At 43.4% G+C, this 19,423-nt stretch overlaps 1 protein-coding gene across 1 annotated transcript; it reads right to left on the bottom strand.

Annotated features, from left to right (window-relative positions):
• Positions 1-1,885: 1,885 nt before the first annotated feature.
• PAX9 (paired box 9) lies at positions 1,886-19,152 on the bottom strand. Its single transcript, XM_058026711.1, has 4 exons — positions 18,453-19,152; positions 16,008-16,150; positions 10,993-11,145; positions 1,886-2,140 (listed from the first exon to the last, which is right to left on the bottom strand). The coding sequence occupies exons 1-4, from the start codon at positions 19,150-19,152 to the stop codon at positions 1,886-1,888; spliced, it is 1,251 nt and encodes a 416-aa protein (XP_057882694.1).
• Positions 19,153-19,423: the final 271 nt, after the last annotated feature.

Below are 19,423 nucleotides of genomic sequence, written 5' to 3'. Positions count from 1 at the left end.
TACCTTTGAGGCTGAAGAAAATTAATTACATCCAAGATCAGATCTTTGTTTCCTTGGGGCAAAAATATAATATCTGTGTTCTTTACAGAAATGCAGTTCTGTTAGCAATTTTTTAGTGCAAGAGGCAAAGGTGGCAGTAGCCAGAGAAGTCCATCCATATTTCAGGGGACATACTGTACATGACATAAATACTGATTACTTAGATTGTTATGAAAATTTACTCACAGTTGTCTTGGTGACGAGACCTGGAAATCCACAAAAAGATAACTATATTTTAAGAGGGAAATGTATTTTACTTTCTGACTGAATTATTGTTTAATATGGGATGCAGATAGAACAATATATGAAGAATAGTATTTTCTTCTTTGCTTTAACTATGTCTACAGTAATTTAAGTTATTGCTGAACACTTTTAAAAATACACAATATATTAATAGTCTATGATGGAGATGAAATGTCACACCAGGCTTTTTTTTTCCACATTCATATTCTGAACATACCTACAGCATGGGAAAAGCATAACAATAGTCAGAACTTTATTATTGCCCAAGGAAAACAGGTAAATTTTCAAAAATCAGAATTTTAGCTCTCTTGGGATTAAAGTTGAAAGCAAAATAACTGGCATGGAGTACTTGCCACTGCATACAGAAATGTAGAAAGGAAATTTGCTAATATTAAATAATATGTCTGTTTGTAGCACCACCACCAGTATACCTATAAGGGGAAAAAATGCTTCAGAACAACAATGTAAACTTTACCAAGAGCCATACTTTACATTCATTAAAGCAGAAATTAAAGACAAGGTCCTCTTTAAAAATTACAACATAATCTGGACACAAGTGAGCTGAGAATGATGGTACAATTCTGTTTCTCAGTGGAGTTTTTGACTGATAGGGCTTTTTAAGCATCTCTGCACAGGTTGCACACTAACAGCATTTTCCTCTACAGTTTTCTGTTTTATTCAGGTATTTTCCACCCATATTTCTGTTTGTGTACTTCATATAAATGTGGTGTTTCATGAATCTGGGAGGCTGGGTATAACTGGCGAGTTACTTAGCTGGATTTCTGCCTTTGACTCTTCTGCCAAAGAGATAACTATCTCATAAGATGATGAAGCCTCCACTGTAGGCACAAAAACATGACCAAAAACCCCTACCTAAACCTCATCACCTATCACCCCACCATGCAAAGACATAGAAAATAACTAGAAATCTCCTTAACTTAAAAAAAATAAGAAAAAGAAAAAAGAAAAAGGTAAGAAATGTACTGGAAGGTGAAAACAAATGCTGTCAAAAGCCTCTATTTACAAATGGATAAAATAAAATCACAGAGATCTTGCTACTGCCTGACTATGGCAATATGCCAGAAGAATCTGAAAGCCACCTATTGCCTTCATTCTATATTTGATTACCAAAACCCAATAAAACAACAATAAAGGACCTCATAATAACAGTGGATTGTATAATCTCATCAATTAAAGGGTTGTTCTCTAGGCATTTGGCAAACACTTCCCATTCAGCCACCTTTGCTGATTCAAGGCATAGCAGAATTTTCTGTGGTGATTTTTCTTTATTGATTTTTGCACAAATCTTAGTAACAATTGCACATTTAGAAAGTTTGTGGTGATTAAGAATAAATATGTGTGGTTTGACCAGGAGAGAGTGGAACAAGGCTCCACGAGCCCTTTGAGGGACACAAAGTCTTTAAGAGCGCAACGCCACACTTCTCTCAGTTTCTGGTGTTGTCTGCAGCTCTTTAATCCCAGAAGCCCTCGGGGAGACAAGTCACGGGGAGAAAGGCCAGGTGTGGCCAGCATGAGGGGAGCAGTCCGTGAGCTGGGCCCGAGGAGCCGGCGAGCCCGTGGTGCTCCTGGAGCAGCTCCTGCATCAGAGAGCGGAGGCCGTGACGGAGTGGCCGCCCTCCCTGGCAGTCTGCATGCCCTTGAAGGCCAGCGAGGCGGAGATGTCGCAGCTGTGGGGAGACAGCGGGGTGCCCCCGGCGTGCTGCCAGCCGTGGCTCGCCATGTAGCTGGATGGAGTGGCGCTGTACGTCATGTAAGGTGACACCTGGGCCGGCGTGGCGTACGGAGGCATGGCCGGCGCGGACACGAAACTGCTGACGGCTGGGAGGCCATTGGGAGCCTGGAAGGAGAGGGAAAGGAAAAGGATTTCTGAGAGAGTAAGACACATTGGATCTGGTGTAAAATAGGCTGCTCTCAGATGCTGCTGGGGCTTTGTACCAAAATTAAGACCGGCAAGGACACTAAGAGAGAAATCCATAACCATTTGCCTGAATTTCATGGGCTCAGTGGCCCCTTCTGCTTTTCTTTTAAGACCAGTTACCCCACTGTGATCAGTGCTTCACACCTCTCCCAGCAACGTGTCCCAGACAGGGACCACCAGCAGATGATGAGGAAACACACACCAAGAGGAAGGCAGGATCTGCTAAGGCCCCTGTACACCTGCCTACCTTCCCACAAGCTGTTGTTCATGGACTCCTCGAGGCCCGTGGTTGCATCTAATCATTAACTTGAGAGCTACTGGAGGGGTTTGTAATGAGTCTCCCCCTTCTCTCTCACCTTGATGCACTTGGCAATGATTTTCACAGGTTGGAGTAGATTAACTGCGACATTTACCTACCTTTCCCAAATTTCACAGAGTGTTGGTCACTGTTGCAAGCCCAGCTGGGGAGTGCTGGGGCAGTTTAGCTGGGTGTGCAGTGACCACAGCCGTCCCAGTGGCAGGAGAGACAGACCCATCCCTGAGCCTCTCCTCTCCTGGCCCCGAAGGAGGGTGGGCTCAGCCTGAGCTGCCATGGGCAGGTGTGGGCGCAGATCTGAAAGCAACACTCCCCAGAGTGAAGAGGTAGCAGTGGCTGGGGGAGGTGGAACATCTTAAACTCTTTGGTAACTGTTTGTTCAGAGCATGAGTCAGAACTATAGTAGTAGTAGTATTATTGATGGTGACTTTTAAAAATCTGTTTTCTAGATACTTGGGATAAAAAACTTGCAAATGTTCTTTGCTCATAGCTCCTCCTGGTTTCAATAGGGCTTCTGTACACAAAACAATTGCAGGGCTGGGTCCTTTCCTGCAAGCTATTTTCCTAGGTCCTTCTGTAGGCTGGAGAGAAGGGTTTCTATTTAAATAGAGAAGGGAGAGTCCTTCAGTCAGCTATGCTATGATTTCACAATTAATGACTCCTTATTCAACTAAAAACTGTTTGGTGGTTTATTTCACACCCATAAATGTTTCTTCAGCACAACAGGTACTAACCAAGATCATTTATCTTGCTTCGGTTTCAATTTGTGTAGTGTTTTTTTAGGATTTGGGGTGGCATTTTTTCTCAAAAATGTTTCCTATCTGGATATGAAAGAAGAGTATTGATTCATCAAATCCTGTAGCATCATCACATGGTACAACTGGGCACAACCTGAATAGTGCAAAGCTAAAAAATTAAACAGACTTTTGTTACTGCTAAAACTTCACGTGGTGTTAACATTTCACTTGTTAAATTTCTCACAGTTCCACTGTCTAGACTATCCTCTCATTGTCATTTGGGAAACAGAGCAGTAATTCTGCTGGGCTCTGTCAATAAACCTGTACAGCAATCTAAAGCAGCAGACACAGCAATGGGATCCTGGCCACAAGCCTCCAATAGGAATATTAATTAGTACAAAACCTACAGCTGCATCAGCAACATAATTGTCATTCAAAATAATTAAATACTTTGTTGAAGCTGAACTTGCCTTATTCTTCTGAAAATCCAAATACATGATCTGACCAGTGACTCGTATTATGTGCCCCCTACTGTGACTCAGAATTACTTTAGCCTCAGCTTTAAATATCAGTGCTTGCAGCAATGCTGATTAATACAAACCTGCAAATAATTGCACTGCAAATCAGTAAAATTTTTGAATCACATGGAAAATAATGTAATTGAATTCACTGGAAATAAAAAGTGTGGCCCTAAAAAGCTGCTTTTCCAATGTGCAAACATGAAACAAGAATGAGCACCTCTGTTTTTTGTAACAAGCACCAACAAAAAGCTTTGCACAGGCACTGTAGATTCATTGAAGCCAGGTTGTAACACTGGGATATCAAGAGCCACAACCCAAATACATTCTGCACAGAGGAGTACAGAAACCCTGGAGGGGTGGGTGCTGAAAAGAGAAAATTTATGGGACAAGTCCCTGAAGTCTCATAGCCATTGAGACAGCACAAACCTTCAGGTTCTAGACCTCAAAGGAGGTTTTTTGGGCTCTGTGAATCCACCCTGTTCCTCAGGCTTTCCCATCCCAAGGAGGCTGGTACCAAGCAGTGGGCTCAAGGCTGTGCCTGGAAGCCCATTTTAAGTAGGATTCCTCATTATGAGTTCTCATCTTCTGTGACCCCTTAGCTGTGCTTGTTGGCTCATTGCCTGGCACAGATCTACCCTGTACCCACTAACACCCTTGAGAAGGTGTGCTAGTAGGTGTTAGTGGGTACAGGGTAGATCTGTGCCAGGCAATGTGCCAACAAGGCATCTCTTTGCTGGTCCACCAATGTTCCAGCCCATGTCCTGGCCTACTGCATCTCCTACAGACAAGGCCTCCAGAGGTTCCTCAGCAGCCATAAGCAGATGACTTTGTATGATCTGAGGCAAATCTGAGCTTCTGAACGCCTCACATTAATACAGATATTATTGATAAATGCTTTATCAACAGGCTTGTTGAGAAATATTTGATCCATCTGTTGATGTTCTGTGGCCTTCTGGCGCAAAGTCTTCAAACTATAATTCATGAAGAAGCCCAGGTTTCCTATTGAATCATACTGTAGCTGCCACTTGGGTTGTTGTTGATAAAACAGATGGAAATTGACTAAAGATTCACTAGTTTTTGTAACAGCTTAATTTAAACAAATACCTATACATATTTATAGCAGCCAGAACAACCCTTTTACACACACACACAGACACACACACAAACACACACACACACACACACGCACAAGCACACGCACGCACACGCACAAGCACACGCACACTCTTATTCAAAATAAAGTTGTGAAAACTGTTCTTTTTGTAGCATTCTATTCTGAATGTGAGAAAGATCTTGCCCCAACTACTGAGGGCAGGATGTGGAGACAGTTGTGTAGGGACCACCAGCTGCAACCTGTCAGAGGCCACCAATGCTGTCTGTCATCACTGCCTCACTGAATTGGTGAATCATTCTTATTTTTGTTGCAGTGCTACAAAGCTTTACCACTCCAAACCATGATTCTGTGGGTGCCACAGATGCCCTCAGCCAAGCAGGCAGCACTGGGATGGGTAGGAACTGGCCCAGCACAGAGTGCAATTGTGCCTCAGGGGAGGTTTGAGCCATACCCACAGAGCAGTCAGAGGCTTCCTCTGACCTGAATTAAAAGATGAGGGGATAGAGAAAATCTCACTCTATATGATTTTAAAGTATGCTACTCAAAAAAAACCCCACAAACAAACAAACAAAAAAAAAACCCCAACACCCAAATTTTCATCTGATTTTCATCTGTGAAAGGCTTGACCTAATAGTCTTGACACAAGCATTTTTATTTCCAAACAGCCTTAGACACAAAGCATAGGTTATCAGAAGGGTTGAATCTTGTCTGTCAAGCTGGCACTTTTTACAAACATGACATTCACTTAAAATAAATGGAGGGGATTGAGTTCCATGACCCTGTATATACTGGACAAATAATTCATCCTGCAGTATTTCAATCAGAGGAAATGAACAGCAAAATCTAAACATTTGTGATTAGGAGTGCAAGAATCTCATGGTGTTTATGGATTTTTAAAACCCTAAGAATTTGTTTTAAGTGCAGAGGTTCTTGAACCTGGCTTTTAAGTTTTATAAATATTTTTTTTCTTAATTTGAACCATCGTTTTTCAAGGGAAATCTAATTTTTTAAGCAAACAAACAAACATTTAGTTGTAGCTGAACAAGAACCTTTGCTGTGTCAGAGATAAGGGCTCCCATTTGAAAGTGCCTACTTTCTGGCTTCTACAAATATCAGAGAGGAACTTCTGCTCTCAATTGCTGCTTCTATCAATGTTTTCAGACAACTGATGGAATAAGTATTTCCAAACTTTAGAGCTGCATTTGAAACCTAGAACACATGACCTCCCACCAACTCACAAATTCATGTAAACCTGTTCTTTCAAAGCTACCAGCAAAACAAGAGTAATTGGGTCAGGATAACAAGTTGGGTCTGGTATCCTTCTGCCAAGTTGCTGCTGATACCTGCCAGTGACATTAAAAGGAATATTGAGGTGGGAAATCCAAACCAGGGTGGACATAAAACCTTGCTTTAGGTCACAAAAAATTGTCCTGCTGAAACCAGCAGACTGCACGTTTTCACAAGTAAAGGAGTTGGTTGAGTAGTTTTAACAGATGGAATCTTTAGTTTTGGTCACTTTAGATACAATACTAACTAGAGACAACTTTTTTTGTCATTGTTTTCAGTCTGTTTGTGATTTGCAACACAGAGGGAGTGGGTGGATGTAAAGCAAGTCTAGAACCAAGCTAATGTGGTCTTTGGAATAAGTAATTTCCATTAGTTGCTTGGACTCCTAAAAGTCAGAGCAATTCTTTCACAACCAGAGGTAACCACCAAATACACCTGGATATCTGTTTTGAAGGTTATGCTTGTATAATGTGTTGCAGAGCTTCAGCCTCCTCTCCCCTTCATGGTAAGAAGACACAAGGGTACAAACTTTCTGAAAAAACTTCCCAGTCAGCCCATGACAGAAAAACTACCTGATTTTGGTTTCTTCTGCCTTGATCACAGAAGAACCAGAGAAACATGCAAGCTAAATGTCACTTTTAGTCCTCATGGTATAAATTCTAATTATATATTGTAGTGAATTTATATTATTTTGTTTCATTCTTTTCCTTCTCTGACTTTTGCTTGCTAGATACATGTTCTCTCAGTATCAAAATTAGTTAATCTCCCATGTTTTCTCCCGTGTTGATTTTAAATATTTCAGAAAATGACCAGGAAATGTAACATTCAAAATCACAGTCTGGTATTTATATTAGCTATCATTAATAGCAATAATGTAAAGGATCTCATTTCAGTTTTATGTGAATACAAACATGAGCAGATTTGATGCCAGAGGTGGATGCCACCTCAATTTTATAATCTAACTCTAAAGTCAGTGTCCAAAAGAATGTTAATAATAATAGTAATAATAATAATAATAATAATTTACTTTTATTTACAATTATTTAAATGAATTGGCCATTGTAATATGATTGCTACAGTATTTAATTAAATAGTTCATGTATTGCATGAATGCAGGCTTTGTAGAAGCATTCTAAATTACTATTCAAAAAATGTTTCTGGAGAAGCAGCATAGCCTTCAAGTTGGAGTTACCTAACTGAGCAGCCTGAATGAGCTTGGACAGTGACTCAGCCCAAAATTCCCTGCTGCAGTCATCACAAGTTCAGTCTGTGTCACGGCTTAAGGGACACACCTCAGGTGAATAAGGTTGCTGTTTCCATTTGTATCTCGCAATTCTAACACTGGCTTGGATGGCGTGAATCTTTCCTGTCCTTGGATCAGCAAGCTCAGCACGTTGCCTTGATCCTGCAGCCCAGCCCTTCCCGAGAGCCGCTGGAACCAACAGCAGAGGTACCAGGAGCAGGAGCTGGGAGCAGGGACTGGGAGCAGAGCCGGCAGCAGCTTCCTCTGCAGGGATGCAGCCGCAGCCCCGCACACACACACACGCACCCTCTCGCTGCTGGTTTTCACAATGAAAACCTTCAAACGTTGTCTGGAAATGACAGATCTTTCCCAAAGGGCCTGAAAACACAGTCATGAAGGAGCTATTGCAGCAGTTGTTCTTTCCTCAGCAAGAAAAAGCATAGCAAGAAGCAAAATATCTAGTCCCTTCAGTTAGAAGAGCAAATCGGCACAAAAATCCAGAGGATATCTCATTTTTAGGGACATGCACATAATTAGTTAAAACGATTATGACAGCAAGATGAGGAGCAATCAAACACAAACTGCAAACATCAAGGAAGCAAACATGCTAAATCTCTCTTTATAATTGGAGGTTAAATATGATTTATAAATCAAGTCAACATATGGGATCCCGAGGGAAGAGCAAACAAATTTTCCAAGTAAAACAGCAGTAGCAGCAGGGGTGAAATGGAAATATAATTTAGAAAAATGGCATTACTAAATTATCTAAGTAATAAAAATTGAGGTTTTTTAGTTTTTTAAAATCTATAAATTTAAGTAATATTTTTGTATAAATTGTAATTACTAAATTAGAGCTAAATTCTGAAGTTGCAATTCAGTGCTACAGGATCAACAGGAAAAATGACGCTACCACAAATCAATTCTGATCAGTGTTCCACTAAAATTAATGTGTCTACACAGGTAAGTCACAATTCCCTAAAGAAGGGTTGCAAAAGTGAACACTGAGTAAAGTTCTCCAGTTTATGATAATGGGTTTTATTAGAAATATTTTTAAGAAAAAATGAGACAAAATTGCTAAGGTGTATCTGAATAAGCCAGCAAGAGTTAATCCTGCAAATCATGGTTTGCTTTTTAGAGTGCTGGAAAATATTCTTACAAAAATATTTTCATATTAGACTAAATATCCATATTCTTAGATGAATTAACTTATTTTATTGAAAATTTTCCTTAATTTCACTGCAATCAGGCTTAAAATGAGACTCTGAAAAATTAGGACACGGACATTAAATAATTTTGATGTTCAAAAAAAACTTAGAAGAGGCAATATTTTGTATGTAAGATATTAATTTTTCATAATAATATAAAATATAGTATTTGCCTTTGTTTTCAAGAAAGAATGAACAGTGATAGTGCATTGAAATGGAGAAGCTTTTAAAAATAACACATGGGCAAAGGGCTTACATAGCTGCTCTGTTGCTCAGCTGAACTGAGTTGATTTCCAGAAGACTGTGATTTGAAAAAGAGACCTTTCAAAAATGGAGAATTACACTATTTCTCTTTCACTGTAAGTTGAGCAAAGTAATGCTGGTGTTCTAGTTGAAGTAACAATTAAAACAGGCTTATTCTTAGAGCTGAAGTGCTCTAATATTTCAAACATAGTTAGCTACCCAATCCTTTACATTATCTCTTTAAAAGATGCCATTTTCTTTGCAGCTATTTCTCCCATTGTTAAATTCAATTCACAACAATGTACTGCATAAGAAAATCACACTACTTCCTTCTAAAATAAAGTTCAGTCCTTTCATAATGAGCAGATCCCATTCCCCGTGTTTAATGTGCTTTTTTATTAACTTAAAGTTGTTTCCTTTACCTAAAGCCATCCCCAGCTGCAGTGAATAACACAGAAACCAGATAATATCAACTGAGTATTTTAACTATAGTTGGGACATGCATCAAGATCACTCTAAATGATATTTTCTTATCCAGTTTTAAATCTTAGTCTCTTCAGGGAAATAAAATCCCAGTTTTGGAAATAGTAATAGTAACTTGAATTTACACACCATCACCAATCCTTTCCTGAAGGAGCCAGGGGCATTTTATGTCTTTTCCAAAGCAAACTACATCAGAAACAAAAGAAAAGAAAAAAAATGGGGGGGGGGGGGGGGGGGAGACAAGGGGAAGGAAAAAAGGAAAAAAACACCACTCATTCACTAACACTGAGTAATCTACTACAAAAACAACAGAGGAAAAGAGAGAGAGGAGAAAAAGGCATGGTGGATAAAGGCAGGCAGAGGCTGCTGTAAAACCTCAGCACATTCTGAGGGAAAAGCAGGGAGCAAGAGCTTCCAGTGCTTCTTCAGAAGTGCAGTTGGCTTAGACAGCTTTCACGGTGCAGTGAGATCCACCACGGCCACCAAGCACACATAACATGTCCACCTGAACATCTCCAGTGTGGATTATAGTTCAGGGTCTGCACTGTTGTTGAAAGGTTGCTTCCCTTTCCTACGCCAGGGTGAGAAGAATGATATAAATCAAAGTCACTGCCTTTCCAGTGAAGATGCTGGATCGTGGGGTATGTTCTACTATTTAACAAACTTCACAACCAGACTATTTCAAAGTGGGGTGAAAAAAAATTTCTGGTTGCTTTAAGCACAAAGCACAAAGCACTTAAGTTTGTCCTTAGACAGATATACTGGGATTATGAGGACAATAGGAAAGCACAGGAAAAACAATCGTGTCATATAAGCAAACTCCTTTGAGTTGGAATTAACAACAGATTCCCATAGTTTTACAACAGATTTGCACAATAATTCCCCTTTGGTATTTTGGCAAAATCTGGAATTGGGCAGGGCACACATGGACTCTAAACAAGCAAATACACTGGAAGAAATAAACATTTGTTCTTTTCTATGCCGTTGGTTAACACCATAATGTCTTACTGAAAGGTTCTATGAAAAATGCCTTCTTAATATTATATACTTAGCAATATATTGTAATTTCAATATGCTGTTATTTAAATGAAACTGGAGGAGGAGACTTATGGACACAGACCTTCAAAGGCATTCTAGATGTCTAGAAACTAGGCAAATATGGGGTCAAACTAGTAAAGTCTTCACCTTGTTCTCTTCAAGGACAGCCAAAACAGCAGTCTCCTATGTCTAGCAAATCTCTGCTGCTGCAGTTACTGGGAAGCTGGTACACTAAGAAGGGTGAACCCATAACCCATCAATTGTTAAATGCCCACCGTTGTTACGACTAGTTGTGTAGGCAATTCCTAAAAGCTGATAAATTGCCACAACAGACAAATTCAAACACACAATACAGTCTTTATATACTTGCCAATCTACTGCAAGAACCAAGACTGAACAGGTCAAATCACATCTAATACCCCTGCTCCTGGCACTCTGCTTCCTTGCTGTGACAAGTATCTCCCATCATTCCCACTTTACAGTCCCTGATCATGTTTGTCATGGCAGATCTCCTGGTGGGTTGGGGTCCTTTGAGCAGAAGGTGCTTAGAGTGCAGTTTGAGTGTCATCATACCATTCACTCACCTCTCTGACTTTCTTTATTAGTTTCATCCGGGTGGAGTGCCCTGAAGCCATGTGGGTTGGTGGACAGGGCACTGTGTTTTGGCCGTGGAAGCAGGTGGCCAGTAAGAGGCAGGTCTCACAAATGGGGTTCGAATTGGGTGCCATCCAGATCACCTGGGGAGGAATCGGGTGCATGTAGTGGGATCAGCTCATGCCCCTCACCCACAACATGCAATGACAAGGATGCCTAGACCTTGAGCAAGCTGTCTTAGTGGCAATGCTTTGATAGCAGGCCTGGTCTGGAGATCCTAGTGAGAGTGACACAGAACCAGACGGTCTCCAAGCCAAGGTCTGAACCCCTGCACCAGACTCTGCTAACAATGCTGTTGGCTACTATGGCAAGAAAGCAAATAAACACCTCTCCTTCACAGCTTCACCCCCCTGCTGCCTGGGTATGACTGAAGAGCAGTATGTCCAGACCTTTGTCATTGATGGATTTTGCACAGAGCCACAGCAGGAATCCAACTGCCTGGATCCCAAGATGCCAAATAAGTAAATTTACTAATTTTTTTTTTCAGTAAATCATGTGTGTAGGAGGACTATGTAATTGGCCATAATTTAAAAATTTAATAATTTTAATAAAGCCATAAAATATCTAAGGCTTCATTTTGATGGTCTCCCCAAGTTACCCTATGTTGTGGCTTCTAAGCGCTGCAGATGCAGTTGCAGATGCATGGGCACCAAATATACTTTTTTCAGTGTTCATCTATAAATGAAACATCAGGAACTAAATGTCTGCATTATCTACATTTTCTGTGCAAGTCATTGTCCAGAGTTGCACCTACATTTGCAGTCATTTGCCCTGATATGGAGCCTTCCCTTGATGCGCTTGCAGCACGCAGAGCTCACAGCCCCAGTCAGAATGCAGCCGAGGGACAGGGAGTGATATCCCAGCAATGCCAAAATCTCAATCCTCTAACAGCTGAGGAAGTTCAGCTGAGACAGACCTGAGGTAGCTGCTGCTTAGGGGTTTGGCCAGCGTGTCAGAGGAAGACTTCGGTCAAACTATGTTGACAAACCCCTCTGAATTAGGAGGAGTGTTTTCTGCAGCTCCAGCAGGTTTGGGATGAGGCCTCCAAACAGCACACCTTTTCCAGGAGGGAGCTTGCCCTTAGAGCCCCCAGTTACAAGCTTTTTCCCATTAATGAGTATCAGCTCCCTTTGGCAATATGTACATCTGCTTCCTGCAATGCACACAGAAAGTCATTCTGAATAGAAATTATTTCCAAGCTATTTGCCTCTCAGCAAATCATACAGACATATGTCAGGTCTTCTTCATTTTCATACATGTGTAATTACAGATCACAACTCTTTTTCACTTTGAACATCCATGATGTTAGTCCAGCAAGTCACAAGCATCAGATGTCGGAGGTCTGCATTTTAAATACAGTACGTGTTTATTAAGCATTTTGATTTCAAATGCAGGTTACAAATGTGGTCATATTGCAGTCATTTCAGCTATTTTCTCTTAATGCAGTAGTCAGTATAAGCTGTGCAATGCATAAGAAAATACTCAGAATGTTCATCCTTTGTAACAATAGCATAATTATCTGTAGAAGCACCTGAACACCGCACTGAATGTGCCTCCCTGCGTAAATAATGCAATATAACTGAGCTCCGTATGAAATGTGTATGACACAACACTGTCAAACTCTTGGAAAAATCTATTTTCCTTTTCAGTTTCTCTGATTCACAGTCACCCTGATTGAAAGCCATATGACAAACCTGTGAGTGTGATACACCAGGGAAATTATGCAACTGCTTATGTATAAATGACAACCTGGGACATCGTGTAATTAAACCTGAATAGAAACTTGACATGGTATCTTTTGGTTTCCTGTGGAATGTTTTGTACAAAATCACAGTCTGCCAGGCTGAGCTTTCAACTCCCAAAACCCAAATATGAACAGCATTGCAAACAAAAGCCCCAGGAAATCCATAATACATAAAATGAAAAATGCTCTACATCCAGAGGTTCAGTTTCATGTTAAACTAGTGTGACTGCATATTGTCAAGGCAAAAATGCGAAGTCTTCCTGCCTCTTTCGTGAGTGAACTCCCACTGATGTGTGGGACAAGGGCTGAAATGTAGCCAATGGAATCAATTGGAGAGGTCAGCCTTGGCTGCTGCCTGAAAGCCTGGGTTGTCAATAAGAGTTTTGCCTACAAAAAGGCTGCAGTATCCCATGTCTTAAAACAAATGTATATCATTTAAAAGAAGTGATCAAACAAATTACTGTAAAAGTACACAAGAAGTTGTTGTTTGGTCTCAATTTTTTTGGTCTTTCTCACACAGAGGGATTTCCTGGGGGATTTCTTGAGAAGCAAAATACTATCTTCCATGATTAAGGCTAAGGGACTTGCCTAGTAATTGTGGAGCTATTTTCAAGCTTTGGACAGGTGAACTTTGGATGTTGGTGATGCTTAAATACATAGATGAAATTTGTTGGAAAATACAGAATTAGCCATCACTCACACAAAATTCAATAATAATGTGCTTCAGAGCACATTTCCTCTGTCCTGTGGTGAAACTGGGAAGCCTAAGCTAAACATCCACACTTGATTCCCTTCTTTTGTAGGCACCTCTGATTTTGATAATACAGGCATAAAACTGGAACATCACAGAACGATCACTTCTCTTCTCTGGGGGAAATCTGATGTCTGCCTCCTTAAGACCCTTAAGAGTCTTTGTAACAAGCTTTGCCCAAAAGAGATAAGGAAATAGCAATTACCCCAAAGTACAACGACAGAGCCTATTTCACCACAGTCCTTCTGGCATATTAAGTATCTCTGAGACTTCCCCATTTCCCCACCCCTCCAGATACCCCCCCTGCTAGATTCACAAATGAACCAACATTCTCTCATATCTCCTGCTCATCTCTTTACACCCAAAACCATTCACATTGCAAGACACCATGGATCCCATGATGTCAGAGAATTTTGTAAGTCTTTACTGTCACAGGCTGTCACTCCAGACTCAGTACACTTCAGTGAAAAGACAGTAAGTCAGCACTATTTGCAGCAGGAATTTGGTTCATAAGCTTCACTTCACACTGTCTGGAATAAATATTTTGGGAAAAGGAATGTGGCAAAAATACTGCAAATAATCACATTTTCCCATCCTTATTTAGCATTATTTTTTTACCATATTCTTAATTAGCAAGGTAGTGAACTTGTGACAAACAAAGCAATTGATGCACATTCAATTTAATTCTCTGGATAACAATTCTGAATACTATATTAATAGACTGGTCTACGTGTTAGAACTTTCCAAAGCCAAATTCTATTTACCTATATTATTACAGGGAACAAGCTGAGAAGAACCTCCTCTATATCTTCCTTTAGAGACCAGGGTTCTGAATATGGCTTTTCTGCCCTTTGAAACTCTCTGGACAACTTATTTGGATAAATGAATTCCATTTTATTAATAGCAATTTTCTCAAATTTTAAATAGCACGTATGCTTAAATAGCATTTATCAGGTGATCTTTCAGGTTGAACAGAACTTTAAAGTAAAACTGATATCGACAATAGAACAGTTATATATTATGAAAATGAAATCATAAATATTGAAAAAAGAAAAAAAGAAAAGGCAAAAAATTGTTTCCAAACCAGCATTGAAAATAACTCAGTTTATAAAACACTGTTTCTCAACACATCTGTAGAAGTAAACGAGATCCATCAGAGGCCATGGTTTACAGCCTATGAACAAGATCCTGTGAATATTTCAGCAGGACTGCATGCAGAAGGCCCAGCCTGGAACCTAAAACAATGAAGCCACAGTACAGCTGCTCTTACAGAGTAGTGACAAGCTATATCTACTATTTTTTAGGAAGACTGTTAATGCTTATTTTAGTCTTTAAAGAAAATTGTAGAAGGAGTAGTAACACTAAATCTAAGTCTAATTCTATCCTTAACCATATGGCTACACTACAGCTCATATTATTTGTGTTATGAAATGAACATAATAATAATGGCATAATAGAAAAACAGAACAAATAGGACAACATTGAGGGTAGTGTATTGTTTAAAAGGCAATATATGAAATGAAGTAGCTGTTCACTATTGGGATCTACAGTATTTCCCACTCTGCCCGCTCTTTGTGAGCATTCCCACAGTTTGCGCTCCGCATCTTGAATGTGAGTCTGATTCAGCTGCTCTCACCACCAAACACGAGCTACAAAAGTCTCCTCTACATGGATCTAAAACCAGACACCGAACTCAAAACATACATCCAAAACCTCTGTCTTTGAGCAGGGAAAATGCTAAACAGCGATTGTGGGTTTTCTTCAGCTTGGTTCTAAGTACAACAAATGCGTGGCCGGGAAGTCAGCGTGTCTGAGAGACCTCTGATGCATTTTGAAATGTTTCCATCACACGGAAAAAATGTTTTCAAAACCTGTGCTTTCCCAACGAGTAACAGTTGAGCCTTTTATAGCTTTTCTCCTGGCACGGGACATGATTAGCAAGCACAAAGATTTAGACAGAGATTTATTAAGTTACAGTTATATTGTGTTGTAATTAAAACGTAGGAAATTCGCCGTCTACTTAAGCGTTTAAAAATGCTTAATGTAGGAAGCAATTACATCTCATTTTCAAATTATTCCCCTGACTACGGAGCGCGCTGCGGACAGAGTACGGCGGGGCGGAGGCGGCGGCGGGCCGGGCCGGGCCGGGGGTCGGCGGCGGCGGGTCCCGAGCGGGCCGGGGGCAGCCCCGGGCCCGGCCGCGATCGCTGCGGCCCCGCCAGCCCCCGCAGCCCCCCGCAGCCCTGCGTCTCCCGGCAGCCAGGCGGGATGGGCCGCCAGGCCGGGGGAGGAAGCGGAGAGAGGAGCGAAGGGAGCCAGGCGTTTTCCCGCCCGTCCTTGCAAACCAAAACCGAAGAAAGTCCGGCACCGGCTCCAAACCGAGGACGGTGGCCCGAGGCCGAGCTCAGGAGCCCTGTGCATCACTGCCCGCCCCCCGCCTCTCTCTTTACCTGGCTGTACTTGGCCTCCTGCTCGAGGGAGCTCTTCTCCAGCCCGTTCACGGCGTGCTGGCTCGGCGGGTGGAAGCTGTTTCGGCCCAAGCTGCTCCATTCCTCCACCTTGGGGCTGGGGTAAGGCGAAGTGTCATTCACTGCTGGAAAACAAAGGAGCGGGAGAGAGGGAGTTAGAGGCAGAGACCGGGATTCGGAGGTGGATACGGCTTTGCATCGGGATGGAGACGGCCCCCTCTCCCCATGGAAGCCACTCTGGGGCAGCGCTAAGGGGGAGCCGGACCCTCGCCCGCCACATCTCGCTGAAGCTCCCGGGAGCTCCTTGAGACGCTGATTCGTGGGCAGAAGGCAGTCAGCCCCCTCCGTGAAACCGGTGACGGAGATCAGCAGCCCAGCCCAGAGCTGGCTGGCTCGCCCGGCCCCAGTCCCCGCACTGGCGGGACGGAGCTGCCGCCGGCATTTATCCCCAGGAGCTCCTAAGCGGCATTTACGGCAACCGCCGTGTGTGTGTTTGTGAGCCAGAGGAGAAACGACACCCCGTGTGACAAACAGACCTGACACGCCTGCAGATAAACTGGGCTCCAAACACTTTTTGGAAGAAAAAGAAAATGAAACATAGAAGTAATTTTATTTTTTTTTTAATAGGGAAATAAAAGGAAGAAGATAAGAAAGCGGGGAGGAAAATAAGTAACAGTCCTATTATTTACATGCTTATCAGTCCCGCCATGGGCATACCGGGATGATTTGCTGGAGGACAAATTCACGAACGGCCAAATCCCCGCACCCGGGAGCCAGGGGAGGAGCAGGGGGAGCCCTGTCCGAGCCCCGCGCCCGGAGCCGCCGTGGGAGGGGGCTTTCCTGCCCCGCCACCCCGCCCGGCCCCTCGCCGTGCCGGGCAAAGGCACAAATCTCAAGTTGTCTTAAGAAACTGAGCTCCCTCGGCGAGCGCCCTTTTCTGCTGATCTCACACTTTCCCATGAATAGGGGCTTCCTTTCCGTGTCAGCAAGGTCAGTTTACCCTATAAATCAAGGGCGAGCAGCCCCCATCTGCGGCATCGGCCGCTCCGCAGCCCCGAGCCTCTGCCGGGAAGGGGAGAGGGCGATTTCACACTGCAGAAAGATGTGTGCCGCTGCGGGGGCTGGGGGAGACGGGACACACACCGGGACACCCGGCAGCACCCTTAGAGGCCTGCCTGCCAACGTGGTGTTAATAAAGGAGGAACTCACTAAAAAAAAAAAAAATAAAAACTAACAAAACAAACAAAATCCCACAACAAAACAACAACAACAAAAACCCCAACCGTAAATTTCTCATGTGCTTGTAATGCACTCATTCTTTTTAATGTTCATTACCAACACTGCCTCTAGATTGCCTCAGAGATTGCCAGGCGTGTATTTGTTAAAGTCGACTCAGAAACAAGCACATCTGTTTGTGCCAGTGAGGACTAGAGTAAAGTTTATATCATGAAGGGCAAAGAAGAACAAACTTGCATTTTTTTACATGTATACATATTAAAAAACATGCTTGTGTGTTGCTTGAAAAAAATATCACCTTTCTGATTAAATAAGAAAAAAATTATTCTGCAATGCCTAAAGGATCATTTTGAATTTGAAATGCTGGTAGAACTGGATTATTGCTGTTAAAAAGGCAGTGAAAACAGAGATCACAATTCCCACCTCTCCACTAATACTGAGAGAACACTGGGACACAGACATCGCTGTAGGCAAAGGTTATTCTGGACTGTTGTTTTCAGTGACACTTTGAGCAACGCTTTCACTGTTAGTTCACTGGCAGAGACCGAAATGGAAAAAATGTCCCTTGCTAGCGAGCGGCTGGGAGACGCGACGCAGTTTCCAGGCGGAGGAACCGAAAGAATGTGCAAGGGATAAAAGAGGCAAATCTTGGGCCTTTGGTTTTCCTAGACCACCGCTTCGGAGGAAAATACACCATCAGAATGAAAGCAATTAGATGACATTTGAACTTCCTGCCGAAGCAAATTTGGGCTGATTGCGAAAACTACAGAAAATTGACTCCTCAGTAACGCCAAGGCAGCGCCCGTGACCGGAGTGCGGCAGCGAGCCTCGGTCGGCACCGGCACCGGCACCGGCACCGGGACCGGTACTGAGAGCGCGCTGGTGCCGCCGCACCCCGGGCCGGTCCCTCCGGGCAGCATCCCCACCTCCCGGGTCACAGAGGCGGAGGTGACGGCCGATGTGCCCTGTTTGCAGGTTCGCCTGCAGCCCACCGGGGCCCTTCGGTCTGCTCACGTTCCGAGACGCGCTGCAGGGAGCTCAGCGCCCTGCCCGTGCCGGGGAATCGCCAGGGGTTTCCCGAATTAAACAGCGAAACCACCTTCCGACCCTCGGAGAGGAAAGAACCCAGGGACCGAACCCCTCCGGCCCTGTTTGGCTGCCTTTGTGGCCCCGGCTCCCCCCATTTCTCACCTTGGTCTGTGATGGACCGGATCCCCAGGATGTCCGTCACCGAGTGAGAGGACGGCCACGTCCTGGGCATGGCCATGGTGCTGGGGATCGCCGGCACCCCGGGAGGGGTGGACACCTTGGCTCCTGCAGCAGCGATGGGGCTGGGGTAGGGGTAGATGTGGTTGTAGGACAGAGCAGGCTGTGGGGGCGGCTGGTGCTGCTTGTAAGACTCGTAGTGACTCTGCTGAGACAGGTTCCCGATTTTGTTCCGGAGGATGCGGCTGATGGAGCTGACCGACGGCACGTTGTACTTGTCACACACGCCGTCGGCCAGCAGGCGATCCCGGATCTCCCAGGCGAAGATGCCCGGATCCCTTTGTTTGTAGGTCCGGATATGTTTTACCACCGTGGGGGTGGTGACCCGAGGCTTGCTGCCGCCGATAGCCCCCGGTAGGATGGAGCCGGTCTCGTTGTAGCGAGCCAGGATTTTGCTGACACAGCCGTGGGAAACGCGGAGCTGCCGGCTGATGTCGCACGGCCTGATACCCAGTTGCGCCAGTTCCACAATCCGCAGCCTGATGGCATTGGGCAGGGGTCTCCCGTTGACAAACACCCCCCCGAGCTGGTTCACTTCCCCGAAGGCAGGTTCTGCAAGCAAATGCACAAACAGCCGTCGGACACGGCGGACGGCACAGAAAGAGGCGTCTGAGCTGCTCCTCATCACAGACAGATGTCACAGACCCCCCCCTCCCCGGTCACTCCACGCACTTCTTTATAATAGTGGGATGCCCCCGAGACTGAAGGAAGCAAAGGGAAGGGAGGAAGAGAAGTGAGAGGTTAAAAAAATGAGAAAAAAAAAAAAAAAAAAAAAAAAAAAAAGAGAGAGAAAGAAAAAAGAAAAGACAGAAAGAAAGATAATCCGTGGCAACAAATGTCGGAGCTCTCCGGACTGTGCATCAAGCATATTCCCAAAAATAAGCACATTCCAGGGA

Source organism: Melospiza georgiana, chromosome 6 (assembly GCF_028018845.1).
Source record: "Melospiza georgiana isolate bMelGeo1 chromosome 6, bMelGeo1.pri, whole genome shotgun sequence".
In the NCBI taxonomy this organism is placed as follows: Eukaryota; Metazoa; Chordata; class Aves; order Passeriformes; family Passerellidae; genus Melospiza; species Melospiza georgiana.
This window is presented reverse-complemented; position numbering and strand designations above follow the sequence as displayed.